This window comes from Lissotriton vulgaris, chromosome 4_1, assembly GCF_964263255.1.
Source record: "Lissotriton vulgaris chromosome 4_1, aLisVul1.2, whole genome shotgun sequence".
Taxonomy (NCBI): Eukaryota; Metazoa; Chordata; class Amphibia; order Caudata; family Salamandridae; genus Lissotriton; species Lissotriton vulgaris.
In genome coordinates, this window is record NC_141691.1 from 322,087,354 (window position 1) to 322,115,247 (window position 27,894).

Here is a 27,894-nt window from a genome sequence, read left to right on the forward strand (position 1 = left end):
CAATGTCCCCCTGAATTGGGACCAGTAAAGATTTGCCTTTGTTTACTCAAAGTACCAAGGCCTCCTCATAGAGCTCGAAGAGTTGAAGACAGTGCAGCCCCATAAGATTTATGATACGCATTTAGTGATAGCGATTGTCTTTCTTCCTCAGAATTTTTCTATTTCATAGTGATACAGGTTCAATAGTTATTTGTTACTCTGTTTCTTTTGATCCTATAACCAACAGGCGAACTACACCTCTCCATGAGACTGAAACCACAGATGCAGGTTCAGCCTCTGCCACTAAAATATTACTTCTTTTCTCCAAGCCTCTGCAATTTGCAAATACCCGGAAAAGCTTCTGGGGGAAATTGTGAGTGCTTAATACTTGGCCAACAATACTGGCGCCTTTGTCTTTTCCACAAAGATTTCCCCCTTTATCTATTTTTCCTGGAAAGCTGTTGGGTTCTCACCTACACTGGGTTCTCACATTTCAATAGTCCCTTCTCAATAGAGGACTCATCAACATTATTTGTTATGTTCTATGCTGTAGTAACCTCTATTGGTATGTGCAATGGATTGTATATATGGCTATTGTGGTATTGCCAATGTTATGAATTAAAAGCGGTCCCCTGGCTGCTGCAATCTTCACTTGACTGGCTAATGTTCGATATCATTTTGGTGGTAACATTTGCCATTTTCCCTATTTGAGTGACAGCACAAGTGTAAATGAGTCAGCCTGCTGACTGACGTTTAACAGACTATTCACATCTTGTCTATTATTAGCTGTTCAATTTTATCTAAAGTCAGTGTTTTTTTTTAATTTCAGCAATTAATGAGCTTTACCTCTCTGGAAGGGTCGAATGTTATGAAGAACTAGAGAGCGATTGAAGTTGTTTTCTGGCGCATTCTATTACATTGTTCAAATGACAGAGTTTTGTATCCATTTTAATCATACATTGGGCCACTTGGTACACTACGCACAGATAAGAGCATCAATATTCACCAATATGCTGATCATATGTTATGTTATAATGCACTTATAACGTGCACAGATACTCAAGAGTGGCCGTAGCAGTGTGAAGCTGAGATTTAAATGGGCAGATTAAAAAGAAGGGTTTTTAATTGTTTTTTGAAGAGCCTAGGGTCCGGAGTGTTCCGCAGTTCCATGAGAAGGGAGTTCCATAATACCGTTGCTTTAACGGAGAGGGAGTGACCCCCCCAGACGCATCTTGCGAAAACAGGGGACCACCGCCCGTCGTGTGGCTGAGCGCAGAGATCTGCTGGGGGCGTATAAGGCAAAACGCTTCCTGAGGTACGTCGGCCCTAGTCCATGCAGGGCTCTGTGAGCCAGAGTGAGAGCTTTGAATTGCACTCTATGGACAACAGGGAGCCAATGCAAATCATTCAGATGCTGTCTAACGCTTGACCTTTCTGAGATGTTCAGCAGAAGTCTGGCAACAGCATTCTGTATTGTTTGAAGTTTTTTTAGCAGGTAGCGTGGAATGGCAATGTACCGGGCATTGGCATAGTCAATGCGAGACAAAATAAGGCCACGGGCCACCATTTCTTTGGCAGACCTAGGTAACAAGGGAAAACACTTTTTAAGTTATTTGAGAGTACCAAAGCATACCCCGCAAGTTTCTTAATCTGTGCGGAGAACCTAAGGTCCTCAACAAACCAGACCCCCAAGTTCTTTGCTGGATTGCCCACTGAGTTGGTCCGAGGGTAATCTGTTGGCCACAGGGTCTCCCTAAAAGAGGGAGGGAAAGATCTATATAGGAGGAACTCCGACTTGTTGCACTTCAGTTGAGCATGTGCAAGCCATTTGAAGACAGTCAAGAGACATTTCTGGGCAACTTCCGAAGACAGGTCATTATCCTTCCATGTAAAGAAGAGCTGGGTATCATCAGCATACGCTATGATGTTGGCTTCCAGCTCCTCCACAAGATAAATCAGGGGTGTTATATAGATATTAAAAAGTAAAGGGCTCAAAGTAGAGTTTTCCTGGGGCTGACGGAAAGGGTGGCATCCAGACCTCCCGTGTGCGAACCTATAAAAAGGATTTAAGCCAGTCCCAGGCAAAACCTTTAACGCCAATGTTCGAAAGTAGGGCAAGTAATTGTTGATGGGGCACCGTATCGAAGGCGGCAGAGAAGTCTAACAAAATCAGGGCCGCTCTGCCACTTGCGTTCAGGCACTCCCTTATTGCCATTTTGACAAGCGCAGTCTCTGTGCTATATGTCGTCCTGAATCCGGATTGGGCAGGGTGGAGAGCACCAGATAACTCGACATAAGCGTCTAGCTGTCTGCAGACAGCCTTTTCGTGCACCTTTGCCAACGCCGGTAGAAGAGAGATAGGCCGGTAGCTCGCAAGTTTGGTGGGATCTAGAGTGGGCTTTTTCAGAAGTGGCAATACACAACTCTACTGAAAGTCTCCTCTATTTTAGACATCCAGTGCCTCAAACACTGCTTGCATATCATCCAGAGCAGGATGTCGAGCACCTACCTGAAGCACAAGACAGAATTCCTGTTGTTTGTCAAGAACAACAAACAACAAATAGTACAAACCTGGCTCAATGACATGAACTTTGATGGCTCTGCACTTCCACTTTCACTGAATACCATGTCACTGGGATTCGCCCTGGACACCAACCTCACCCTTAACAAACATTTCTAAAATACGTAAAGATGGCCTTGTACAAGCACTCTCTTCTAAAGAAATTCAAACCATTTCTTACAGTAAGCAAGTTCCGAACTGCTGTTTAAGCTCTCATACTCTTGCATCCGGATGGTGGTAAGACACTTCTCCATGGCCTCTCAGACTCCACACTAGCATCCTACAAGCTGAAACACATCTCATCCAGGGCCTGAAGAAATATGATCATATCACCTCCATCCTGATCTAACTCCACAAGCTCCCAGTTGCCGATCCACACCATCTTCAAAACCAGCTACATCATTTACAAAGTCCTCACAACCACCACCCCTATCTTGCAGACAAGCTCATCGTCTCTGGTTGTTGTCAGCACAACCACAGCCCGGACACCATCAGACAGCAGGACTTTTCTGCCTATGCACCCAGGATCTGGAACAACAGTTCCTGTATCTTTCAAGATCACCCCAATGATGCTTCAATTTAGGTAAGAGTTAAAGTTGCACCACTTTAAGGAACACTACACCACAATACATTAACCGTCCAAAACTCAGGTTCCTCTCCTACTACTCGTTGATTTTATGCTAGTATTTGACCATATACAGCGCGCTGCTGCCTTTTGTCTAGGTTTGCGCTATAGAAATGCCATATCCCTACATACAAACATAAGTAGCTAGTCTGCAGCTGGTCAACCTGTAGCTCAAGTTTCTCTGACTGGACCTCGCAGCATATGTCCAACAGGACCCACTGGTATGAGGTATAATTTGGGGGGGAAACCTGGGACGAGCGTGTTCCACTCTATGCAGATAACATACTCTTTTACGTCACAGACCCCCCATGAAATAAAACAATAAAATTGAACAGGTCGGAAATAAAGTAGAGGACTTTTTCATATTGTAAAAGATTTCTCATCCCCTAAGGCTATTGGCAGCCCTTTTGCCCCTACCTGTGATTGGACTAACCATCTGGCCTGCTTTTTCCATGACAAAATCAAAATCAGCCAAGATTCTTTTGAAGCTCAGTCACCTGTGTTGGAAGTAGATACGGGTCTGCCCCCCCCCCCCCCATGTTAGCCCTAATACTGGCTCTTGCATCATGCAGTTCCCCGCCATTACATTGGAGAAATCCCTTGAATTAATGAAAGCACTTAAGTCCGGTTCACCCTCTGATCCCTGTCCAGCGAAAGCACTGGCATCAATTGCTGAGGTGATTAACCTAGCCGTTAATTTGGTCTTGAATACCTCCTTGTGTGAAGGGCAAAAGCCTCAAAGCTGGAAACACACAAAAATTCTCCAGCTTTTAAAGAAACCCATAGCAGACCCACTGGTCGACAGTAATTACAGGCCGATATCATTATTACCCTTCTTTTCCAAGGTATTGGAGAAATATGTAAACAGTCACCGCGGAATACGTGGATTGACAACCATCTTCTTCACCCGAGTCAGTCGGGCTTCAGAGCTAATATCAGTACTGAAACTGCTCTATTAGATGTCTCTGAAACTGTAAATACCCATACAACGAATTTTTTTACTACTACCATCACCCCGCATACCATCACAACGCAACTACCATTACTCCGCAATGCCATTACGAAGCATGGGATAACAATGTATATGCATTTACTACGCATGCTTTTACAACAAATTTCGTTGTAAAGGCATGAATGGAAAATGCATATCTATTTTATAAGAAAATATAAGGCGAGTATAGGGGTTTTGGTTTTGGAGTGAAGGGGTATATGTTTTCGGGTGCAAAGGTAAATTTTAGGGTTCAGGCTTTGTTTTTGTTTTGGGGTGCCTTGGGTAATTTTAGGGTGAGTTTGTGTTTTGTGGTGCAGGGGTAATTTTAGGTAAGTATAGGGTTTTGGTTTTGGGGTTATATGTTTTGGGGTGCGAAGGTTAATTTTAGGGTTCAGGCTTCGTTTTGGTTTTGGGGTGCCTAGGATCATTTTAGGGTTAAGGGTGGGTTTGCGTTTTGTGTTGCAGGGGTAATTTTAGGGTTTCGGGTACGTTTGGATTCTGAGGTGAACGGGCACATTGTAGGATTCAGGGTTTCAATGGATTTTGGGGTGCCTTGGGTAATTTTAGGGTTAAGTGTGAGATTGGGTTTTGGGGTGAAGGGGGAATATTTAGGATTCAGGTGGGTTTTGAATTGCACAGGGGAATTTTAGGGTTCAGGGTTTGTTTGGGTTTTGGGGTGCCTAGGGTAATTTTAACATATAGGGGCCGATTATGATCGCGGACGGACTTGCGTCCGTCCGCGATCATTGAGGAGGAGGGGACGTCCGCATGGGCTGCGGAGTCCCCTCCTGTGCGATTAGGATGTGACCGCCAGGGTGGCGGTCACATCCTCTATTTTTAACATTGCGGCGGGTGCGGCTTCAAGCTGCACCCGCGGCAATGTTAAAAATGCACGCATTGCATTTGCATGTAGAAAGAGGCAGGCACTGCGCGGTGCCTGCCGCTTTCTGCATACAAATGCAGGGGGGTACCATAGGTACCCCCCATGTGCACCCCCCACCCCCCCTTCACCTAGGGGGCCCGCAACGGGCCCCCGCAGTGAAGTTACACATGCTTTTCCACCGCGGAAAAGGCGCCACGGAAAAGCATGTTTGCAGGCACATACTAATCTGGCGGACGGTGTCTGAGAGACACCGTCACCAGATTAGTGCTTTTCCTCCGCGGTTGTAAGCCAACCGCGGAGGAAAAGCTGCGGACGGAAACCAGGACCCACCAGCCATCCTAATGTGGCGGTGGGTCTTTGGTGGGTCCGCTGTGGATTTTCCGCATCCTCCCGGAGGATGCGGAAAATCCGCAATTATAATGAGCCCCATAGTGTGGGTTTTGGAGTTCAGGGGTATTTTTAGGGTTCAGGGTGGGTTTGGGTTTTGGGGTTCACAGGGTAATTTTAGGGTTCAGGGTGGGTTTAGGTTTTGGGCTGCAGGGGTAATTTAAGGGTTCAGGGTGGGTTTAGGTTTTGGGGTGGGGGGGGGGTAATTTTAGGGTTCAGGGTGGGTTAGGGGTTGGGGTGCCCAGGGTAATTTTAGGGATAAGGGTGAGATTGGGTTTTGGGGTGCAGAGGTATTTTTAGAGTTTTGGGTGGGTGTGGGTTTTGGGGTGCAGGGGTATTTTTTAGGGTTCAGGTTTGTTTGGTTTTTGGGGTGCCAAGGGTATTTTTAGGTTTCAGGGTGGGTTTGAGTGTTGGGGTGCCCTGGGAAATTTTAGGGATCGGGGTGGGTTTGGGTTTCGGGGTGCATGGGTAATTTTAGGGTTCAGAGTGGGTTTGGGTTGTGGGGTGCTCGGGTAATTTTAAAGTTCAGGGTCAGATTGAGCTTTGGGGTGCAGGGGTATTTTTAGGGTTCAGTGTGGGTTTGGGTTTTGGGGTGCATGGGGTATTTTTAGGGTTCAGGGTGTGATTGAATTTGGGATGCAGGGGTATTTTTAGGGTTCAGGGTCTGTTCGTGTTTTGGGGTGCCAAGGGTAATTTTAGGGTTCAGGGTGAGATTGAGTTTTGGGGTGCAGGTGTATTTTTAGGGTTCAGGGTGGGATTGGGTTTTGGGGTGCAGGGGTATTTTTAGGGTTTAGGATTTGTTTGGGTTTTAGAGTGCCCCGAGTAATTTCAGGGTGGTTTTGGGGTGCCCAGGGAAAATTTAGGGATCAGGGTGAGTGTGGGTTTTGGGGTTCAGGGGTACTTTTAGTGTTCAAGGTAGGTTTGGGTGCCCAGTGTAATTTTAGGGTTCAGAATGGGTGTAGGTTTTTGGGTGCAGGAGTAATTTTAGGGTTCTGGGATGCCCAGGGTAATTTTAGGGTTCAGGGTGAGATTGAGTTTTGGGGTGCAGGGGTATTTTTTTAGGGTTCAGGGTGGGTTTGGGTTTTTGGGTGCCCATGGTCATTTTAGGGTTCAGGGTGAGATTGGGGTTTGGGGTGCATGGTTATTTTTAGGGTTCAGGGTTTGTTTGGGGTTTGGGGTGCCCAGGGTAATTTTAAGGTTCAGGGTGAGTTTGGGGTGCTAAGGGTAAATTAAGAGTTTAGGGGATATGGATATTGGGGTGGTAAAGGTGATTTTACTATTTTGGTGGCGCATAGATATTGGGATACATTGGACATTTACGGGTTTTAGGAGGAATTAAAAAAAAAATATATATATATATATATATACACACACACACACACGCATATATATATATATACACATCAACACATATATTAATATATAAAATATGTATATAATTAAATATTTACAAAATATATATATATATATACACATAAATATTATATATATATATATATTCACTGAAAAAACCATAGGTTTCACACCAGTTATAGTTAGGAATTTGCATTTGAAAAACCTATTAAATTCACTGAAAAAACCATAGGTTTTACACCAGATATAGTTAGCTGGAAATTTTACTGACATAAAACCATTGAAATTCCCACGTTATAGTTAGTTGGACTCACTATAACTTGCGCGCCTGCAATGCACTGCTGATGACGTCACATATTACATCACTCATGACATGGTCAGTGACACCACTCATGACATCACTGATGACACCATCCAGTGAATGTGTCTTTCTGTAAAATAAATATGTTTTATATATGTATTTGTAAAGGTCGATGGAAGAATACATTTTTAAATAAGTGTCTAAATGGATGTTTTTTAAAAAAAATTGATTGGTTAACTGGCTTATTAAGTGTATCTTAGTGAATACATATATTAGTGAGTAATGTTTAAATATTTAAATATATGTATCAGTGTTTCACTTTGTGTATAAGTGGCTGCATGGGTTGGTGAGTAGCTACATGTGTGTGAATGGGTTATTAGATATTTTTTTAGTATCAGTATGAGTGTCTGTGTGATTTGGTGGGGGTATTACTTAGCACATAGATGCATCAATGACTGACTCACTGTTTGTATGTGTTGTGAAGACAGCATATGTGCAGGACTGTATGGGTGGACGATTGTGTATATGTGTGTGTTAGTGAGTGAATGACTGTCTCACTAGTGTCTTTATCAGTAACTACATATGTTTTAATCTAGTATATGTGAGTATTGATGTATATGAGTGAGTATATGTGAGAGTGAGAGATTGTAAGAGATTGTAAGAGTTCCTGTTTAAATAAGTATGTGTTTCTATGAGTGATTGTTTAAGAGAGTAAGTATGTGTAAGTTTCCTTAGAAGAAATGTGCTAGTGTGTGTATAGCTGTATATTCAAATAAATGGATGTTCAATAGTTTATTTGCATGTGTGAGTATGTGTGTGTGTGTGTGTGAGTAACTTTTGGATGACTGTCAGTGTGTAACAGGATGTATATGTGTATCACTACATATGATGAGTGAGTATATGTATGAGTGACTATATAGAACTGTTGTTGAATGAGTGGATGTGTATATAGATGGTGGAATTACTGAATTGGTTGTTGTAACTGGTATGGGTATCTCCGTTTTTTGGAAAATGTTAGTTTCTATTTTTGAATATGTGTTTCAAGGGTTACATTACACTGAAAGGAGGTCTGTCAGTCTGTCACAAGGATGGTGTCATCAGTGATGTCATGAGTGATGTCACTGACCATGTCATGAGTGATGTAATATGTGACGTCATCAGCAGTGCATTGCAGGCGCGCAAGTTATAGTGAGTCCAACTAACTATAACGTGGGAATTTCAATGGTTTTATGTCAGTAAAATTTCCAGCTAACTATAACTGGTGTCAAACCTATGGTTTTTTTCAGTGAATTTAATAAGTTTTTTAAATGCAAATTCCTAACTATAACTGGTGTGAAACCTATGGTTTTTTCAGTGAATTTCATAGGTTTTTTAAATGCTAATTCCTAACTATATATAGGGCCTCAAACCTATGTTTTTATCAGTGAATTTCAAAGTTTTTTTAATACCAAATTTCTATTGCTATCAAATATAATATTTTTGATAATGAATCCTATATTGAATTGCAAATCGGAAAAAAATTATTTTTTTTGCCCCGCGGGGCCCTTTTATGGCCCCCACATCAAACCTAGGGGATCAGGGGGGTCTACCCTGCCCTCTTTTGTTCATTTCCCCCTTTGTTTTTGCCACCTCTTGTGTCTCGATCCGACCGAGACACAAGATGGCAGCCGCTCCGGACTGTTTGGAATGTTGACAGACACCCGAGAGCCAATCAGCTTTCCGCGCACGAACTCGCGTAGCGCACTGGTACACGCCCCGGTGCGCGTACCGGGGCGCGCTTATAGATATATATTTTTTTACCTAAATTACTCAAAATCCACTGGAGCACATATCTTGAGACATAGCAAAGGCACATCGGGCTACCAGTCCCTACAATTTTGCCAAGTTTGGTGGAAATCCATTCAGCCGTTCGGGCTAAAAGTGAGTCCAACCGCCCTATGGAAATTAACATGGGGAAAACACGTTTTGGGACCCCCGTTTTATGTCGGCCCCCGCTTGACGAATCCCCCCTAAACTTTCAGGGAAGGAGCGGAGCGCAGCGAGGCACATTTCAGGAAATTTTCAGGCAGATTCCTCAACCGGCGCCAAAGTTATTCCCAATAGAATGTTGCGGATTCCTTATGGAAAACAATCCTAACTATAACTACCTACAGGCGACCGCCAGTAGGTAATATATATATATATATTTATATATATTTAAAACATATAATATATATATATTTACTTACCTTAACCACTTTTTAAAGAGTATATGCCTTTACATGCATGCCTTTGCATTGTAATGGTATGTGTGGTAAAGGCATATGCAGGGTAAAATGTTGCGGGGTGATTGCAATGCGTTGTTACAGCACTTGCGGAGTAACAAATGCGTTGTGAAGGTATGCGGAGTGAAGACCCCTCTGAAACTATTAAAGCTACCTTGGACAAAGGGGGCAACGCGGTATTGGTGTTGCTGGATCTTTCCGCAGCCTTTGATACCGTGCCCCGTTCTATTAGCGGCAGGCGAGGGGATGTGCAGGCACAGTTGTTACGGCTGCCAATAACGTTTTTCGCTATGGGAGCGCCATTGGCCAAGGATCCACCAACAACATGGCAGTTCCATTTAAATTACTGTGCCGCTTTACTGACGGCTTCCACACTGATGACGGCAAGAGCCAGAAACGCGTCTGCGGATACTTCCTAGCCGACACACAACCCGAGCGTGCACCGGACCTTGGGAGTACCATGAACTCCTTGTTTTTGCTATATATATATATATATATATATATATATATATATATATATATATATATATATATATATATATATATATATATATATATATATATATATATATTTACTTACCTTAACCACTTTTTAAAGAGTATATGCCTTCACACGCATGCCTTTGCGTTGTAATGGTATGTGTGGTAAAGGCATATGCGGGGTAAAATGTTGCAGGGTGATTGCAATGCTTTGTTACAGCACTTGCGGAGTAACAAATGCGTTGTGAAGGTATGCGGAGTGGAGACCCCTCTGAAACTATTAAAGTTACCTTGGACAAATGGGGCAACGCAGTATTGGTGTTGCTGGATCTTTCTGCGGCCTTCGAAACCGTGCCATACGACAGACTCCTGCGAAGCCTCCAGGAGGGTGGTGTCAGAGGCACAGTACTCAGATGGTTCAACTCTTTTTTAAATGGCAGTCAACAAACCATCTGGTCCCCTTCCTTCTCATCCCCCCTATGAATGTTGGGGTCCCACAGGGCTCGATCCGGATCCCGACACTATTTAATTTGTATATGGCCCCTCTTGCGCTGCTTGCGGAGTAAATATGGTGCAAAAATAGTCTCGTACGCTGAGGACACTCAATTGTTGTTCAATTGTGAGAAGCGAGCCGATCTCAGTGGCAGTGTGATTAACGCCTGCTTATCAGAGATGTTCTCCTGGCTTAGGGGAAACCAACTGAAGTCAAAACCAGAAAAGTCGGAGATTGTTTTCTTCAGCTCCCATCCCTGTGTAGCATGGCGCCAATGGTGGCCACAGGACATGTCCCCCCCAGCAACTTCAGTTAGGACCATTAAAAATGTTGGGGTCAAGTTAGACGTCGCCCTGTCCATTAAGGCTCAGATTCAAATGGTGGCCAGGACCTGTTTCGGGCTATTAAAAACGTTAAGGAATTTTCTCCCCCTGCTCCCGATCTCTCACAGGAAGATGGTAGCCAGGCCCTGGTGGTATCGAGACTGGACTACGCAAATGCCCTCTACCTGGGCCTTCCAGACTATCTACTAGGTCGCCGACCGGTGGTCCAGAATGCGGCGGCCAAAGCCATTCTCATGGCATGGCCCAGGATACAAATGACCCCTCTCCTGTCATCCTTACACTGGTTACCGGTTCGGAAGATTATTCACTTTAAAGCGTTAGTTTTGGTCTTTAAGGCCTTTCACAAGATAGGGGCCCCTTACATAGGGAAAAGGTTTCTGCACTATGTCCCACAATGGACCTTGAGGTCCTCTGCACAGCTTTTGACAACCATTCCAAAGTTCTTGCATTCATGGGTGGGTGGCAGATCCTTTCAAGTGGTGGCTTCTCGGCTAAGGAACAGCTTGCCCCTTTCTCTTAGACAGGTTCATGATCTCCTCACCTCTAAAAGGAAATTGAGAACATGGCTTTTCCAACACTAGATCCTGGTCTGTTTCCGCTTGAGTGCACTCTGACTTGTTGTGTGGTCTTTCTCATCGCCGGGACACACTGTGGAATAGCTACGCGCCTTACAAATACCTAGTTAACATGACCATCGTTCGGCAGTCGCAGATCCGTCATATTTTTGGGCAACATTCGGCCTACACGATAAATTGGGATAAATCCATTATGGATTTAATTACGGGCACCATGCCTGTTCTACCTATTGATATCTTATCTGCCTGTCTCTTCAGAGAGCTTCAGATATTTAGGGATGCATTTCACAACAGATCCTCACCTCTTTTACCAAAACAACTTGGCCCCCATATTGACCAGCTTCACAGCAGAAGTCCAACATTGGAAGGAACTGCTGCTCTCCCTACTGGGTAGAGCGGCAATGTTCAAGATGATGACGCGGCCTCAAATGTTGTATGCCCTTCAGAACACTCTTTACCCTGTGTCTGACAATTCTTTCCTGAAAAAAGAGTCCTTACTCCACCTGCTTCTATTGAACATGAGCCCTCCAAAAACTAACAAGTAGAGTGTGCAACAGGGACATTGGCTTACCAGGCATCAGAAAATATTACTGGGCCACTCAACTGGCTGTGGTCAATGACTGGGCATTTTCCACCTGGGATAACCCGGCACTCAGATTGGAAAGGTTCTCATGAAGGGAAGCGGGTTATCTAAGAATACTCTATAGGACGAGCGCCGCAGAGGGCTCTCTGCCTCCGACTCGGACTGTGGCGCAGATTTGGAGGGCAGCCACAAACGCTCTAGGATGGAAAGGGAAGCTGATGGAAATTACTCCTTTGTGGTCCAGTGATATCCTAAGAGAGGTGGGGAAGCTTTGAGGGTTCGCAAAAATTAACCTTATTGGTATATCCACTCTGGGAGACTTTTAGAGGGGGGAATATATGCTCAGTCTGACTGATATGCAGGTTTAATTGGAGTTGTCACCCACGGAAATCTTCAAATATCTCCAGCTCCGACATGCACTATCCCAATCACACTCTGACCAAGAAAGCCAATATCACTCATATGTAAAAAAATTATTTATAACTCTCCAGACACCCTTTCCAATCTATGCTCTAAATGGGAGACAGATGTTGGTTCCTTACAGGAGGGTGAGTGGGAGGAAGCAAATGGGGCATTTCTGGAGGTAGCCATTAAATCAGGTTTTCATCTCATCCAACTACGAATATTACATCACTCATATTATGCCCACATCACCATACATGCCATGGGCAGTAGCTCCTCAGACGTACGGGAGAGAATGTGGCCTAACGGCCAGGGCAATCTACCTTGGAGCCAGGGAACCGGATTCTAGTCTCGGAAGGGATGCTCAACATTCTGTAATTCTGGGAAAATCACTTCATCTCAACATGCCTAACAAAAATGAATGTGTCTGTCTGCAACATAACTGGTGCTCATGTAAAGAAAGCGCTCTGATACCTCTGGGTCTAGTTCAAGCTATATAAAAAAAACTCCACAAAACTTCAAGTCTCCGGGGATGTGGCCAAGATATGCCTATTGCACCTTTGGTGGGGATGATCCGCCAGTCTGATTAACAAATTGTGGTTATCTTTGGGTCTATCAGTGGCGGAAAGAAACATAGCACGGATGTGGGGCTCACAAGATACACCAATGTTGGTGGGGTGGGGAAAAGATAACTGCATGATAACTGAAAGAACTATCTATCAAGACCTGGGATGTCCTCAAAAGTGGGAAAAGATTTGGTCCCCGTGGAGATCATATTGGGGAGTGGGCGAAGATACCCTGGGGAATCCTGGAGCTCTGGAGGGTGTGGAACCCAAAATAGTAGGCCACGGAATCAGTTTGGAGGGCTGTAAATGTGTAACTTGCTTGGATCTTGCATTAATTACATAATTGACTCATTACTGCAATAACCCTTGAAGGTTCATGTCTAAGATACACTGCTTGTGATTTTATTTTGTACAAAACATTTATAACAATATTTAATAAAAATATTTTGCTCTGATTGCAGGGATATTTACAGTAAGTTATAAGAGGTAGCACCTAGCTAGCAGTAAAGAATGACTATCTTGGCCGTGTGCAAATCCTGTTTCTTCCCTTCTTGCAAAATTTAAGGTGGAGAGTCGTAGCCCTAGACTATATACGGCCATTTTCAGCCAAGGGAGGAGGAGACGTGCAAGTTACGGGTAGAATGGCTGTTTATAAGGTTTATTAAGTCTGCTATGACCATCATCAGATCAGAGGCATACATGCATCTGCAACTATGCTCATTATGCATACCTTGCCATTACGGAGGAGCCACCCCATATCAAGTCTGAAACACTGCCAAAAAGCAATTAACCAGTGCTACACTCTTTTGACCAGTTTACGCAATAGATGAAAGCTAATCCTGAATCCAGTTATTCAACCTTTCTTTCACTTTGCAGAGGTGAATGGGTGTCAGTAACGTAAGATGAAAGCATGGACTCTAAAGTAATCACCATACAAGAAACATTAACACCAAATTCTGATCCCTAATAGGAAACACAGAGGGTGAAGGCAGGAATGCATTCTACAGTCACTTAAGACATCTAACAAAAATGGGAAGCTGATGAAGGAACCACGCTTAGACAAATGCAAGAATGCAGACTTACTCACTTTTGCCCCTTCACTGTGCCTATGTAAGTTCTACCCTGTCCAACAACTTTGGGAAAGACATTTAGCCTTTCAGACAATTTCCAACTCCTTCTATGGCAGCATAAGTTCACTCAAGTTCTTGGTTTCTACTTGCTCTACTTTGAAACGTAGATCAGAGCAATCACATGTAACACCTGACTGACTAATTGTGACAGGAGACCGTCCCTGTAAGGCAGTCTCTGAGTTGAAACATTTACACCGAGGCGGTTGACATAATAAACACCACGTATAAAATAAAAATGAGGAATTACCTTTACTGCAAGCCTCTGTGTTTATGATTACTTTTTATAGAAGGGAAAAGCACAGCAAAATATAAAACCCAGAATATGCTTGCAAAGAAACTCAAAAGAGTATAACTGCTTGTTACTCATATTCCGCCGAGCATTCAATACATCTACTTCCTGCATCGTCCATGACAGGAAAATGTATGTCAGAGCCAGTGCTTTAAATTAGACAAAAGAAGTGCAGATACCCATTAAACTGGGCAGGGGGGTGGTGCAGCCACCTTATTGATAAATAAGCTAAGCAAGACGTTTGAAATGTCAAACATTTAATGATATCTTGGACAGAAGCATGACGTGTATTAAAGTGTACGGCTACAGAGTTATTGAGCAATCCTTTCCATTTAGCTGCATTACCTGCTCTAGTAGTACGTTCCCAAGTAAATTCCTTCTGGAAGTTTGAAGTATCCAGATTCTAAGTTCTACATAACTAGATTCATTGAATGAGCTGATGACTTGGATATTAGAGTCTGCCTCCTTGTTGGCTTAACAAGTCAAGCAGAAGGACAGTTCCTGGTAAAGATGCGAGGACATCTCCAGAAAGTGGGACTAATGTGTTTACTGTGCCGTTGCTGGTGCAAATGTCCTTCACCAATGCCTCGACATAGCATTCCCTTGAGAGTGTTGGTGCATGCAGAAGTAGATTTGACATTTTTAGTTTGCTTCTGTTGCAACAGATCTCTATGTAAGATTCCCTGCATGTGAAAGAAGTGATGACAATTTTTGGCTATCCCGTTTGTGTGGGTCCTGATGTCTAGCCAGAGGATGCATGTGTAGCAAGTAAGTCAGTACTACATCTGTATGGTTGTGTTTATCTCTTTCCTTGTTTAAGGAGTACGATTGCCATTTTCTCTGTGCAAACCAGCTCAAGAACTGATATGTTGCAATGTATTCTATAGAGGCCATTTGCCTTGAACAGTCAATACTAAAATGTGTACTTTATGCCGTCAAAGGATACTTACAGATCTTTTCAGGCTGGTGGAAGAATTGTTGTTCAGCAACAAATGTTTCCCATAGAACATTGTGTTTTACTCTATTTCATGCACCTTATTTCCATTCTTTGCAGCCAAATCACATCATCAAGTAAACAAGTCCTCTCAACGAATCTGAACCCCTTGACTTCAAGGATTCTTTGTCTCTGTGCACCGTGGATCTTTGGGGACGCGATCATGAATCACACATATGAAACTGAAAGTAATGACAAAAATACCAAAAGGCTGAACGCTATCTTGAGCAGGCCGAGACTCCAATACCTCTATTTTTGAAAAATCATTGGCATGTTTGCTTTCGATGCAGATGTTGTCTGTCCGTATCTTTCTAAGATCCTGTCAAGTCACTCAAAAATGACATCGATAATACACCAGACGCGACATCAGTCTGAAACAAGTGTCCTGTTATCTCTATTTCAAGTTCAGACAATGCCAATAACCAAAAGAATGTAGTCAGAATTGATATATTCTCACCGTATTTGCTTATAAGATTGCGTCTAAGATTTGCATCTTGATGCACATAGCTAAAGTCATACATTTCTGAAGTTATGTCAGAAATTCCCATCTCAGATAAGATACAGCATAAAAGAGCAGCCACTTGACCACTTGGGAGGAGAGGTCCTTTGCCCCAGATTATCGCAGAAGATACTGCCAGAGAAGATTTTGACAGGCAGAGATGCTGCAGCATCACACTTTTTACTAAAGGCTGATATTGAGCCAAGTCCGATAGTAGAGGAACTAAGGCGACGTGCATTTACTTTCTGAAGAGAACTCGGCCTCCCCAACTTTTAACAACAACAGGTAAACAGGTATGCAGTGAGCAGATTGTCTCTAAGAAACTCTAGATGTCGGTTATACTACTCTATGCTCTCCTATTGTAGCGCATAAAAGTAGGTTTTAGGGTGTTAGGTTTTTAGATGATATTTTATCAATGGGAGAAATGTTAATTTTATTCTCGTTGATCACGACATTCATTTATGCTGTTATAATAATAATCTGTGTGGTTATTTTAGATGTGCTAAGCAACAAAACTAGACTGTTGAAATATATTACAGGTGTATATTATTTGTCACATACTGATTTAGATTTATTATATTGTTTTGTAACCTATGAAATTGCCTATCTTTGAACTCCAATAAAAAATTATGACACAACAAAAAGCTTTTTAATTATAGTGTCTTTGTCTTAGTGGAGTTTGTATGTGCGGTATTAAGGAGAACAAAATAGATTAGTTTCCAAACATCCTGGCGTCCCTGGATTCCTATTTATAGAGATAGTTAGTAAAGCAAAGGCACCAACTCTACTTCAAGTATGTATTGGGTCGGGTTGGCTGGTGCTACAATAACCTGTCTTTCACATTGAAGCGTTGGTGCATTGAACTAAGTTCACTCGTGTCACCGGTGAGTGTGAAAACAACCCTTTTAGAGCTAAGCCAAAGTCTAAGTTTATGCAACAGTTAGACATCGAAGAAAACCAAGTTGTAATATTCCATATGCAATACTAGATGGCACCAAAGTGTAGAGCATGTGACCTACAACAACATGTGCTGCAAACATAAAATCTTCTCAGGAATGCCAACTTGGGACAATTTGAGAAAATTAATCACTAACTAGATAGTGACTTTTTTCAATTCTTTATGTTTTTATGGTCGTCTTTATGGCTTTGAAAAAACATAGAAAAGTATGCAATGGCATACTGCCAGAAAAGTTTCATTAGATCTATAAAGTAGCAGGTTTTGGAGCAAGGCAATGTGTACCACTCAAACCCTACAAACCATAACTTTTAAATTAAAGATTCAAAGTAAAATCAATTTCCATTCATTTGCACATTGCAACAATAAGACCTTAGATTCTTGGCTTTAAACAACACTTGAGCTTCGTGACTGCTTTTAAAACTAATTTAATAGCTAGAGGTCCAGTTCACAAAAGAACAAGGTTAACAGTTGGAAATAAGTCTCTTCACGAACTTTATGACAGTGATACATTTTCAGGAGAACTTTAAAGCACAACATTTACACTAGCAGTTATTCCCACCAGGGTAGCATTCTGCAGGAATAAATATGATGCAGCAATGTTTACTTTATTTATCTCCTCCTCTGCTCAGCGAGAAAATATTTTGTGATGTGGACAGTACCTTTCTCCTATACCTCCATTAAATTTGGGGCTCCCCTTTGCACTTGGAAATGCAACTGTAGAAAGGGGTAAATAAGTGTGCATCACCAGCGTGGCAATCTCTTGTAATTACCCACAAACGTAAGAGACTTAGTATTACCCTCCATTTACAGGTTATCTCATAGAAACATCCACAATCCAGTCATTAACCCCAAACATTTGAAGCTAACAATTCTGTCATACTGGCAACATGCCATATGCAGAACTACACTTTCTCAAAGTAAAATTCCATGAACCCATAAAGTGCACCTTCTGCGTGTTAGTTCAACTTAAATGGCAAACACCTTTGTAGATTGCCACTTGCTGATTATTAATCATAACCAACCCAAGTAAGAGACAATGCATGTTTCTTATAGTGTATTACAGATCTGCATATACAGCTTTAGTGTTAGGTAATGCTTCTCTATTTTATGTACCTCGAGTCAGAAGTAATAACAGAAAATGCACACTTTAAAATTTGGTTTCAGTTATGCCTAATTTTCTGAACTGTGATCTTTTCTTGCCCTTTTATAATTAGAAAGCAGAGCAACAACACAGAGCCCCCATGCAGCAATGTCAAATTCATACAAGAATAGAAAAGAAATAAAATGTGTGTTTACCTTCATCCTGCCCAGTGATAGGTCTGTGAGTTTTCAGTAAATTCGATCTCATTCTAGTCAATTGGTCCAAAAGATTTTGACGAGGAATATCATAAGCATTCCTATATGCTTGTGGCTTTAAATCCTAGTTTTAAATGAAGTATACATTAAAAAAATATATAAAAGTTTCAAACTTCCCTCTATACCCCCGCCCCCAACACCAATCCACCCAGAAGCCTCTCTAATTTCTTCCCCAAGGAAAAAGTATTTTGTTCACAACCAGCGATATGTAACAGTGTCTAAAACTGACAAAGTATTTGTTAATTGTCTGGGCTGTTACTCTGTGATGCTAAATCCACCATAAATGATGACCCACTGTGTACTATATTTATGGTGTTGCAGTTTGGTTGGCTCTGCTGCACCTGGCCTTTGTCATTAATAAAAATAAATTTACAAGAAATCAAAACCTTATATTTCAAAGTACAATATTCGATAAACAAATCTAAGACTAAGTCTGGCTTACATTTTAACACCATTTTTTCTTCTGCTATGGAGATTCAAATACTTTGAGCAGATCCACCATCATGTTTTTAAATTCTCCTGCACTGAAAATAAATGTTTTTTCTAACAACGGAAGGTATGTGAAAAATCTGCACCTTTCCTGTTAGTTATCGAGTAAACTGCTGTTGGTTCCTAAAGATATTGATAGCTGACTTACAAAAATGTTTGACAAATGAGCCAAAATAAAACTGTGTAAAGAAAGGTTTTTGGGTCATGAAAAAATAAACTGATAGATACATATTAAGGACCCCGTTACGATGCCACCGTAACGGAAAACAGAACAGACTGCCAGAGGTGCGACGGTCCCGCAGGGCTAATTAGGATGAGACAGCCATCCTGGTGGTCGCATCCCGCATCTTTTACATTGGGGCGGGCGTTGCTGTAAGCAGCACCGGCCGCAATGTGCCCGTGCGCAACGTGACGGGCACAGCACGGTGCCTGCCACCTTATGCATGCCAATGAAGGGGGGCACTATGGGTACCCCCAAGTGCAGCCACCCACCCCCCACTTCCCCGGGGGCCTGCAACGGGCCCCTAAAGCCATTTACCTTATGCCTTTCCATTGGGAGTCTCCGCCATGGAAAGGCATACGCACCGCATACATCATACTATGGATGACAGTACCTGCAAGGGGATGTATGACGTTACAACGCATACTTTTACAACGCATACCATTACAAACGCATTCCATTATGACGCATGCAATTACAACACATTTTTTTAAACTACCTTTACAACGAATTCCATTACAGCGCATACTACCTTTACAACGCATACCATTACAACGCATACCATTACATTGCATGTATGGTAAGTATTGGATAGTGTAAATTACTATTCTAACTCCAGTGGGGTGCAACAGTAGGGTAAGTGTTGGATAATGTAGGAGTAAAAATCACTATTCTAACTCCAGGGGGTGCAACAGTAGGGTAAGTGTTGGATAGTGTAGGGGTAAAAATTACTATTCTAACTCCAGGGGGTGCAATAGTAGGGTAAGTGTTGGATAGTGTAAGGGTACTATGCGTTGTAATGGTATGTGTTGTAATGACTGCATTGTAATGGAATGCGCTGTAGTGTCATGCGTTGTAATGGTTGCGATGTAATGGCATGCGTTGTAATGGATGTTGCTTTCTAAAAGTTTCGTTGTAATGGTAGTGCGTTGTAAAAGTTGCGTTGTAAAGGTTGTTTCCCCCTGCAAGGCACAGCTACCATATTGTGTGCCTTTTCCGGCTGGCAATCCGACTGGCAGAAAAGTGGCGGACGGACTTTCCATCCGCCGCGGTACCCACCGCCATGCTAATTTGGCGGTGGGTAAATGGGCGTGTGATGGCGGGTGGATCACCACTGCTGCGGGCGGATCACAACCGCCCAGACAGCAGTGGCGATCCACCCACCGTCGTGATGACCCCATTAAGTCTTTTAATCATGTACTAATGTAGCCTTTCAAACTTGCTGTTTTTTCATTATGCTTACTTTGTTTAAGAGTCCCATTTTGAAGCCGGAAAATTCTTCTGGATTCCTTTCAGCTAATCGAAGTGGTGTTTCACCCACAATGTCTTGCAGAAATTGTTTAAAATTGCTACGACAAGTTATTGACCGCCCCACAGCATTGTTCTTCACCTTGATACCTGCCTCGGAAGGCACTTTCCTTCCAACAGATGCCAGTATTCGTTCAGATTCTAGTTTGGTCTGAAACAAGTTTACATACAAATTTAAAAGACATAGTTTTTCAACTTGCTGAATGTGAGCAAAATAGAACATTTCAAACACCATGAAGCTCTAAAAAGAATCTCTGAAATTGGTGAACTGGATTATCAAAATGCAGCAACTGACAAAGCGGTACCCGCACCAAAGTAACTACATTTTGTCAGCTGACCAAGAAATAAGTGTTTTAACTAAAAATAGTATGTGAACCTGAACTAAAATTGTAAAGAGACTGCCATAATAAGGTAATACTGCACACATATACAATTTATAGCAATATACATATGTGACAACAGAATTATTTACTTTACCATTATAAAGAATGTTAGTTCATGTCATGATTCCAGATACTATATACATTTGTTGGAAGTTCCAAGCATTTGAGAGAAGTGGCACTAACGTGCCAACCAGCTCAAACTGTTCTCACATTCAGCACTATGGTAGCACCACAGCAAACCTCAGCCAAGGACCTTCACATCAGTAATTTTTTCTAAAATCCAAAGAGGGATGGGACTTTTGCATTAGCCCTTTTCAGTTGATAACTTAAAAGGAAACAGTCTTCCCTTTTTAGTTGGGGGACAAGATGTTATTTGTCACAGACTTCAATAGGTGAGCTTTAATCATATGCCAGTTTCCCCACTTTATTAAGTGGTAAGCTTTCTTGCCTCCCGTGAATATGTAAAAATTGTTTTGCAGTACAATAATTATAGATTCACATGAGGTGCATACATATCAATCCAATGGTAGAGTAGAACAAGTTACTTACCTTTTTCTGGTTGAGAGTACATCTAACTGCAGATTTCTCACCTTAGAATATTCCCCAGGCATCAGACTAGATTCGGAAAATCTTGAGCAGTACCTGTGTGCGTCAGTGCTGAGTGGCTTCATTCAACTCCAAGTCAGCATCCTCTGCATCAGAAGTGATATCACTGTACCTATATATGTGCCACCCCTGTGCTCGGAAATAAGTTCCTTTCATTTCGTGCCAACAGCATGAATCCAAAGAGACAGTCTTTATTTGGCCAACTTTTTTCAACATTTTGTTGATATTTTGGAGCTTTGCTTCAAGTGCGTATAGGGCATTATGTCCCCTGGTGAACCTTCAGGGTTCAAGGCTTGTGAGGATTGTCACAGGCAGATGTCTGTGTCCGTTCCCCACTTGGTTTGTGTCTGACGCATTGGGTCGGGGCACGACTCCAAGACTTGCATCAAGTGCAAGTCGATGCATCTGAAGGCGATTCGTGAATGGGCGATGATGTTCCTGGCATTGCAGCAGAGGAAGGTCCCATGCTGCTCCCAGTCCTATTCTTGTGGAAGATCCCAGAGCCATTCTCAGATCCGTTCCTATAAACAATAGTCTTCCTGCCCCAAGACCTCATTCAGGTAATTCAAAAAAGCAGAAAAAGAAGAAATCAAACCGCTTTTCAGCTTCAACTTCTATACATCGTGCTCCAAGGCCCCGCTCCTGCACTCCACCTGCAGAGCTGGCGTCAGGACCAGCTTGGTACTACCCCCAAGTTTCCCGGAACGGGAGCAACGCCCACACAGAGCAATCTGGCATGTTTCCATTTGCAACCTCCTCAATCCAGGACATTGATTCTTATCAGAGGGGGCACTAAGCAAGCATACTATTTTTATATTTTATGAAGCACTGCATGTTGGTTCCCGATCAACTAATGTCATCAACATATGTCTCCATAAGATAAAAGGGTTTGGGAATTGTGAGAGGCCTTAGTCAGAAAAATTGGCAGGATGCAGACTTACGGGTTAAAAAAATATCTGGCAAGATTTAAATTGGCTTAATTTTTATCAACTATGTTAGTAATAGGTTTAGGTGCCACATTGGTGCGGGGACTGACCTTGGTGATACCAGTCTCCTTGCTCATTCTAGTAATCTTTTAATAACCGGTGTGCTGAAGAAGCCTCTTCTTATGGAGCCCCTTGTGTATACCACTAGAGCTGACCAGTGTACCTTTAGAGAGGTGCAGGAAATGTTTTCATCCAGAAGGTGAGTGCATCCTGCCATGTTACACCAGTGAATGAACCTGTAGTATTTTGTGGGGTGTAGCACTGTTGTGTGGTAGGCCTTTTTGCCTCTCCTAAGACTTCCATGTATCTTTGGACTCAATTCAATCTTCTGGGCCCTCAGGAACCATGCTACTAGGCTTAGGGTGGCTGACCCCTTTGTCCTGTCAACATGTCTTGAGGGGCTGGCAATGTGATCACCCTGTTCTGAATCAGAATTAGTGTCACGAATGTTTGCACTTGGTTATCACTAGAGATATCAATGGATTTGGGGGAAAGTGTATGCAAATTTCCCTGATCAGTCTATCGAGAGGGCATTCCCAAGAGATTGGTGGTGTGGGTACCTGGATGCAAACCTTTGGCATTTTGCGTTCTAGGGTGTCGCAAACAGATCTAAGTGGCGTCTGCCCACATTCTTGAACAATCCTGTCTGCTATGTGTTGTTTTAGCTCCTAATCGCGTGAGCCAGATTACCTGCTTAACCAGTGTGCTTCTGTACTGTGAAATCCTGGCAAATGTATGGCTATTAGGGGTATCTTTCACTGAACAGCTGATCTCCATATGTCCTGCGCTAACTAGGACAGTGTGTTTGACCTAGTTCCTCCAAACTTGTAAAGTAAAACAGAGTAATACATTATTTGTCTGGATTTTAACCATTCTCGTCTGACCATAGTCTGGAAGCTCTTTAGGGCTACGAAGCATATCTTTAGTTTGAACAGATTTGGAGGTGCTTCCTCAATACTCCATAGGCCCCTCATGTTTAGTCTACCCATGTGAGCTCTCCACCCCATGTGGGATGTGAAGGTTGGGATGTTTACAAAGGGGATTATTTGTTTAAAAGGTTAAAAGGTCTGCCCAGTGGGATTAGAATGTTATGATGCTTACAGAGGGTATTATTTGTTTGAAAGGTTGAAAGGTCTGCCCAGTGTGAAGTTGTTTGTATTCCATCACTGCTTTTCTTTCTGCACCATCTGTGACAACCAGTAGAACTTCCCAAGTATTGGTCACCTGTGACATTGACGCCATGTTTCAAATGGTCTGCATGGGGAACTAATGGTATGCACAGTGCTTTTAACCAACATACATTTCTAATGTTAGAGTACCAGTAGAAATGTTTGTCCATTTAAAGCAGTGGGTTTGCAGGATGCCATCATGCCCATTATCTTTGCCCCAGTCCTCAGTGTCAGAGATTGTCCATTCCGGAATAGCAGAGTTTGCTCTGCCAGTGCCAGGATCTTCTTTGTAACTGGAAATGTTTTGGCCTCCCTGGAATTTAGTCTCGCCCACAGAAAGGTCTTTTCTTTCCTTGGGACTAGAGATTATTTCTCTAGGTTCAGGGAGTAACCTAATCTGTGGAGTGTTTCTATCACAGTGTCTATGCTTTCTTGGCACTGTATGAACGTCTTCGATAAGGAAGGGATAGATCTATATGGTCTTCCTCCTCAAATACACTGCCACCCTATGTGCAAATTTTATCACAAAAGGTAGCACACTGATTTATGTACCTTGTCCATTGTGAACCTCAGCAGCTTCTTGTGTCTGCTGTTCATCGGTACATGCAGGCAGGTGTCTTTGAGATCTATGGTTGCCAAGTGGTCCTTTTTCTGCAGCTATAAAATAACCTCTTGCAGCATGGCTATCATGAATCTTTGTGTCTTGATGAACTTGTTCAAGACGAATATTTGACGAGATCCCGCAAACTAAAATCCTGCATACCATCACTGCATTTTCTGCAACGCGGGTGCAATTACTCCGCAAACCCATCATTGCGCAAACTTTTACCCCGCAAATGACTTTATCACGCATGCCATTTCAACGCAAATGCATGTGGTCATATACTTTGTAAAAGTACTTTCCCTATATATGTGTGTATTTATATATATTCACTTAAAAAACCATAGGTTTCAGGCCTTTTATAGTTAGGAATTAGCATTTTAAAAACCATTGAAATTGCTCCTATATAGTTAGTTGTACTAACTATATTTCACGCACCCACAATCCACTGCTGATGATGTCACATATTACATCATTCATGACATGGTCAGTGACATCACTGATGACATCTCAAATGACATCACTGATGACATCACTGATGACATCTCATTTGACATCACTGATGACATCATCCAGTGACTGTGTGTTTCTGTAAAGTTTAAATATGTTTTACATATTGAAGAATGAGTGGATGTATAAGTGTCTGGATGAAGGATTTAGTAGGTGCGTGACTGACTGTATGAGTGAGTGATTAAATGTGTCTTACTAAATGCATGGGTTAGTGACTAAACTGTCTGAACGTGTGCATCAGTATGTCTGTTGTTGTGTAAGCTGCTGCATGTGTTGATCAGTAGCTATATGAGTGGCTATATGGGTTATTGATTGGTTGCCCAAGTATTTGAATGGGAGACTGAGTGTGTGTGTGGGTGGCTGGGAGGTGTGTGACTCTGTGCATAGATGTATGAGCAGTTGATTCACTAGGTGTATGAGTTCAAGAGGGCATGTGGAAACAGCTATATGGGCGGTTGACTGTGTGCATGGGTGTGTTGGTGAGTGAATGGATATCTCAGTGCTACATGTCCAAGTAAGTACATATGTAAAACACAGTGCATGTGAGAGTTGGCATATATACATGACTATACATGAGAGCCAGTGAATGTGCGAGTGGCTGTATGGATCATTGTGTACTTGTATCAGTGATTGTATAAGAGAGTAAGTATGTGTTAGAATATATTTGTATAAGTAAGGTGTTGTGTGTATAACTATATAGTTGAGGAAATGATTGTGTGTGTGATTGATTCTTTGCATGACTGACTAGGTGTGTGAGTAACTCCATGGATGAGTGGCAGTGTGTGAGTGTCTGTATAGGTGTATGAGTGCATAACTATATAGGAGCAATTACCGTGCCCCCTTTTCGTGTTTTCCACTCTTGTTTTGGGTTCTCTTGTGCCTCAGTTCTCCTGAAAAACAAGATGGTGGCCAACACTTCCTGGGTGGACAGTTTGGAATGTTGACAGTCGACTGCCAGCCAATCAGAAACTCGCTCACGCACGTAAGGGTATGCGCACGTACGCATACGGTACGCGTACCGTACGCGTACGGTGCGCGTACGGTGAGCGCATATAGATATATAATTTGCTCAAATTCAATTTTCTCAACAACTACTGTAGGGATTTTCACCAAATATAGAAAGGGCACTACTGCATACCTATCCCTACCATTTTGCCAAGTTTGGTGTAATTCCGTTCAGCCGTTCGGGCTGTAGCGTGTCTAAATGTCCCTATGGAAATTAACATGGGGAAAACACGTTTTGGGACCCCCCTTTCGGCCCCCGCTTGACGAATCCCCCCGAAACTTTCAGGGAAGGAGCGGAGCTGGCCAAAAATTCTGGAAAATTACACACAGATTCCTCAATCGGCGCCAAAGTTATTCCCAATAGAATGTTGAGCGCATATAGATATATAATTTGCTCCAATTCAATTTTCTCGACAACTACTGGAGGGATTTTCACCAAATATAGAAAAGGCACTGCTGCATACCTGTCCCTACCATTTTGCCAAGTTTGGTGTAATTCCATTCAGCCGTTCGGGCTGTATCCGTGTCTAAAGGTCCTATGGAAGCTCTAGTCCAAGGACTTTAGTTGCCCTTTTAACCACCATGGCATTGAATGCCATCACCTCGATAGCCACTGTTGGTGAGAGACAGCATGCCAGCATTTGGAGAAGTGTCCAGTCCCCTGGCTTCTGCAAATTCCCCATACCAGTCCAAAGGCTCCGCAGAGTAATCCCGATATTCCAGAGGGCCCACCGATCCCTCCTATTCCTCTCCTTAGCCTAGCACATCTTCAAAAGTGCTCAGGCGACAACATAGAACCCCTGGGTTCACTGTGCTCTCGAATTGGTGTTGAGCGACATCGTTCCGGCTCCATGTTGTCGGGGATGAGGTTGAGGCTGGCATCACCAGTAGGCCCCAGCACTGTGGCTGGAGCCAACGGTGTTGAACCCGATGGGGCCATTGCCGACTTTGCGGTGCCCAAGGACTCACCAGCGGGGTTGGCCTGCTCAAATATGTGGCGCATGGCCTCTTAAAATTCTTTTATTTGAGCGGGGGTCGCTCCGGCTCCCGGAAAGGGTGGGAGGCGCATAGTCGACCCTGGCTCCGACTCCGCGGAACCATGCATATAGTGTCAGTGCTCCTTCCCTCTCTCACAGACAACAGCCAAGGAGAAGCTAAAATACTCTTGGACTTCTTCTTTTTGTGCCTCTTCCCATAGTGTCCCGAAGACAATGAGTGGGAGGAAGAGTACTCCAGGAGCGATCCCGCCACCTCCTCTTCTTCAATCGGGAAAGGGACCTCCACGGAGTCTTGCTCTACGGTGTCGACTGCCGGGCCGTGAGGAGCTGGCACTTCGAGCACAACTTCGACTCATGGCCGCTCTCGAGAACCCATAGGCAAACGAGGTGGTGATCCGTTATCGAGATCATGCGGTGGCAGGCACTGCACGGCTTGAAACTAGTCTTCCTCAAAGACATCCCTCGCAAACGAAGTGGAAATATTTTCGAAATTCGACAAATGTTTAGAAAAAACCCTGTCAAAAAGCGACAGATGAGTAGCTCTTCCCGGATAGGTGCTTAACTGGAATAGAAAGTAAAGAACTGACGTCTGCGCGCCTGGGTGGCGACTATATAGGCACCGCAACGTCATAAACGATGCTGCCGATGACATCAGGTAGAGCCGAATGGAGTCACCCGACGATGCGCACAAGGGGTATTGGTCAGCAAACGTTTCTAGGATCCAGCCTGACACCTGGGAAATTCAAAGGCAAGGAATCTGCAGCTATAAGTCTCTATCAGATAATGTATTTAGTATTATGGCCTCAACTTTGGAACACCCAAATATGGAAAACGTTTTTGAAATAGGTATGAAGTGGCTTTGCTGAAAGTGTCACAAAAACTGGTGCTTACATATAAAAAATACATACATATAGACGACAAACTTTAGTTAGAACACCTAGAATACCACTATCAAATAGAAGAACACAATCTATGTTAAACATGCTACTAAATGCCACAAACGCAAGTACTAAATACATTTTAAAATTAAGAGCCATATAATGAAAACTGTGGCAAAAACTAAAAATAACAACTTTAATAACCAACCGTACATAACAACACACTGAAGTATCTTTGACAGTTAATTGTAGTATGAAAGCAAAATTACCTGCTGGCCGAGTTTCTTCAAGTAGCAAATAACACTGTAGCTAAGTCCACAATCTAGGTGATCAGGTATCAGATTTGGAGCCCCCATCACCCTCAGTGCTTTCTTTAATGGCTAGAAGGAAAACAAAATATAAAACATTCTGAAACATAATGCACCTTGATAAGCAAGGTTAAAGCGTGTTCAGATGCCATAAATAGTTTACAAGGAACAAAACGGAAATTGCAAACTTGTTTTCAAACATAAGAGCATTTTGTGTCCATCTGTAACAGTGACATACCAAGTAGAATCTGATAACTTGTTAGTTCCCAAACCTCAAACATAAGAGACAACCTTTACAGCTGCTTACCAAATGGCCGCTTACCCATACTGATTTTTATCTTTGTATGACTAAGCAGGGATTGAGGGGATATGTGGCATAAAGCTCATAAATTTATAGATGCTGTCTAGGGTGAATAACATT

The 27,894-nt window shown here is 42.7% G+C and overlaps 1 protein-coding gene across 2 annotated transcripts in view; it reads right to left on the reverse strand.

The window, feature by feature from the left end:
* LOC147718704 (integrator complex subunit 6-like) overlaps positions 1 to 27,894 on the reverse strand; it is a 340,537-nt gene that overhangs the window by 129,241 nt on the left and 183,402 nt on the right. For both annotated transcript variants that reach the window (XM_086918674.1, XM_086918675.1), the window contains exons 11-13: positions 27,435 to 27,545; positions 19,965 to 20,180; positions 17,953 to 18,076 (exon numbers count right to left, since the gene is read on the reverse strand). In XM_086918674.1, the coding sequence (XP_086774800.1) occupies positions 17,953 to 18,076; positions 19,965 to 20,180; positions 27,435 to 27,545 (451 nt within the window). The remainder of the gene's footprint in view (positions 1 to 17,952; positions 18,077 to 19,964; positions 20,181 to 27,434; positions 27,546 to 27,894) is intronic.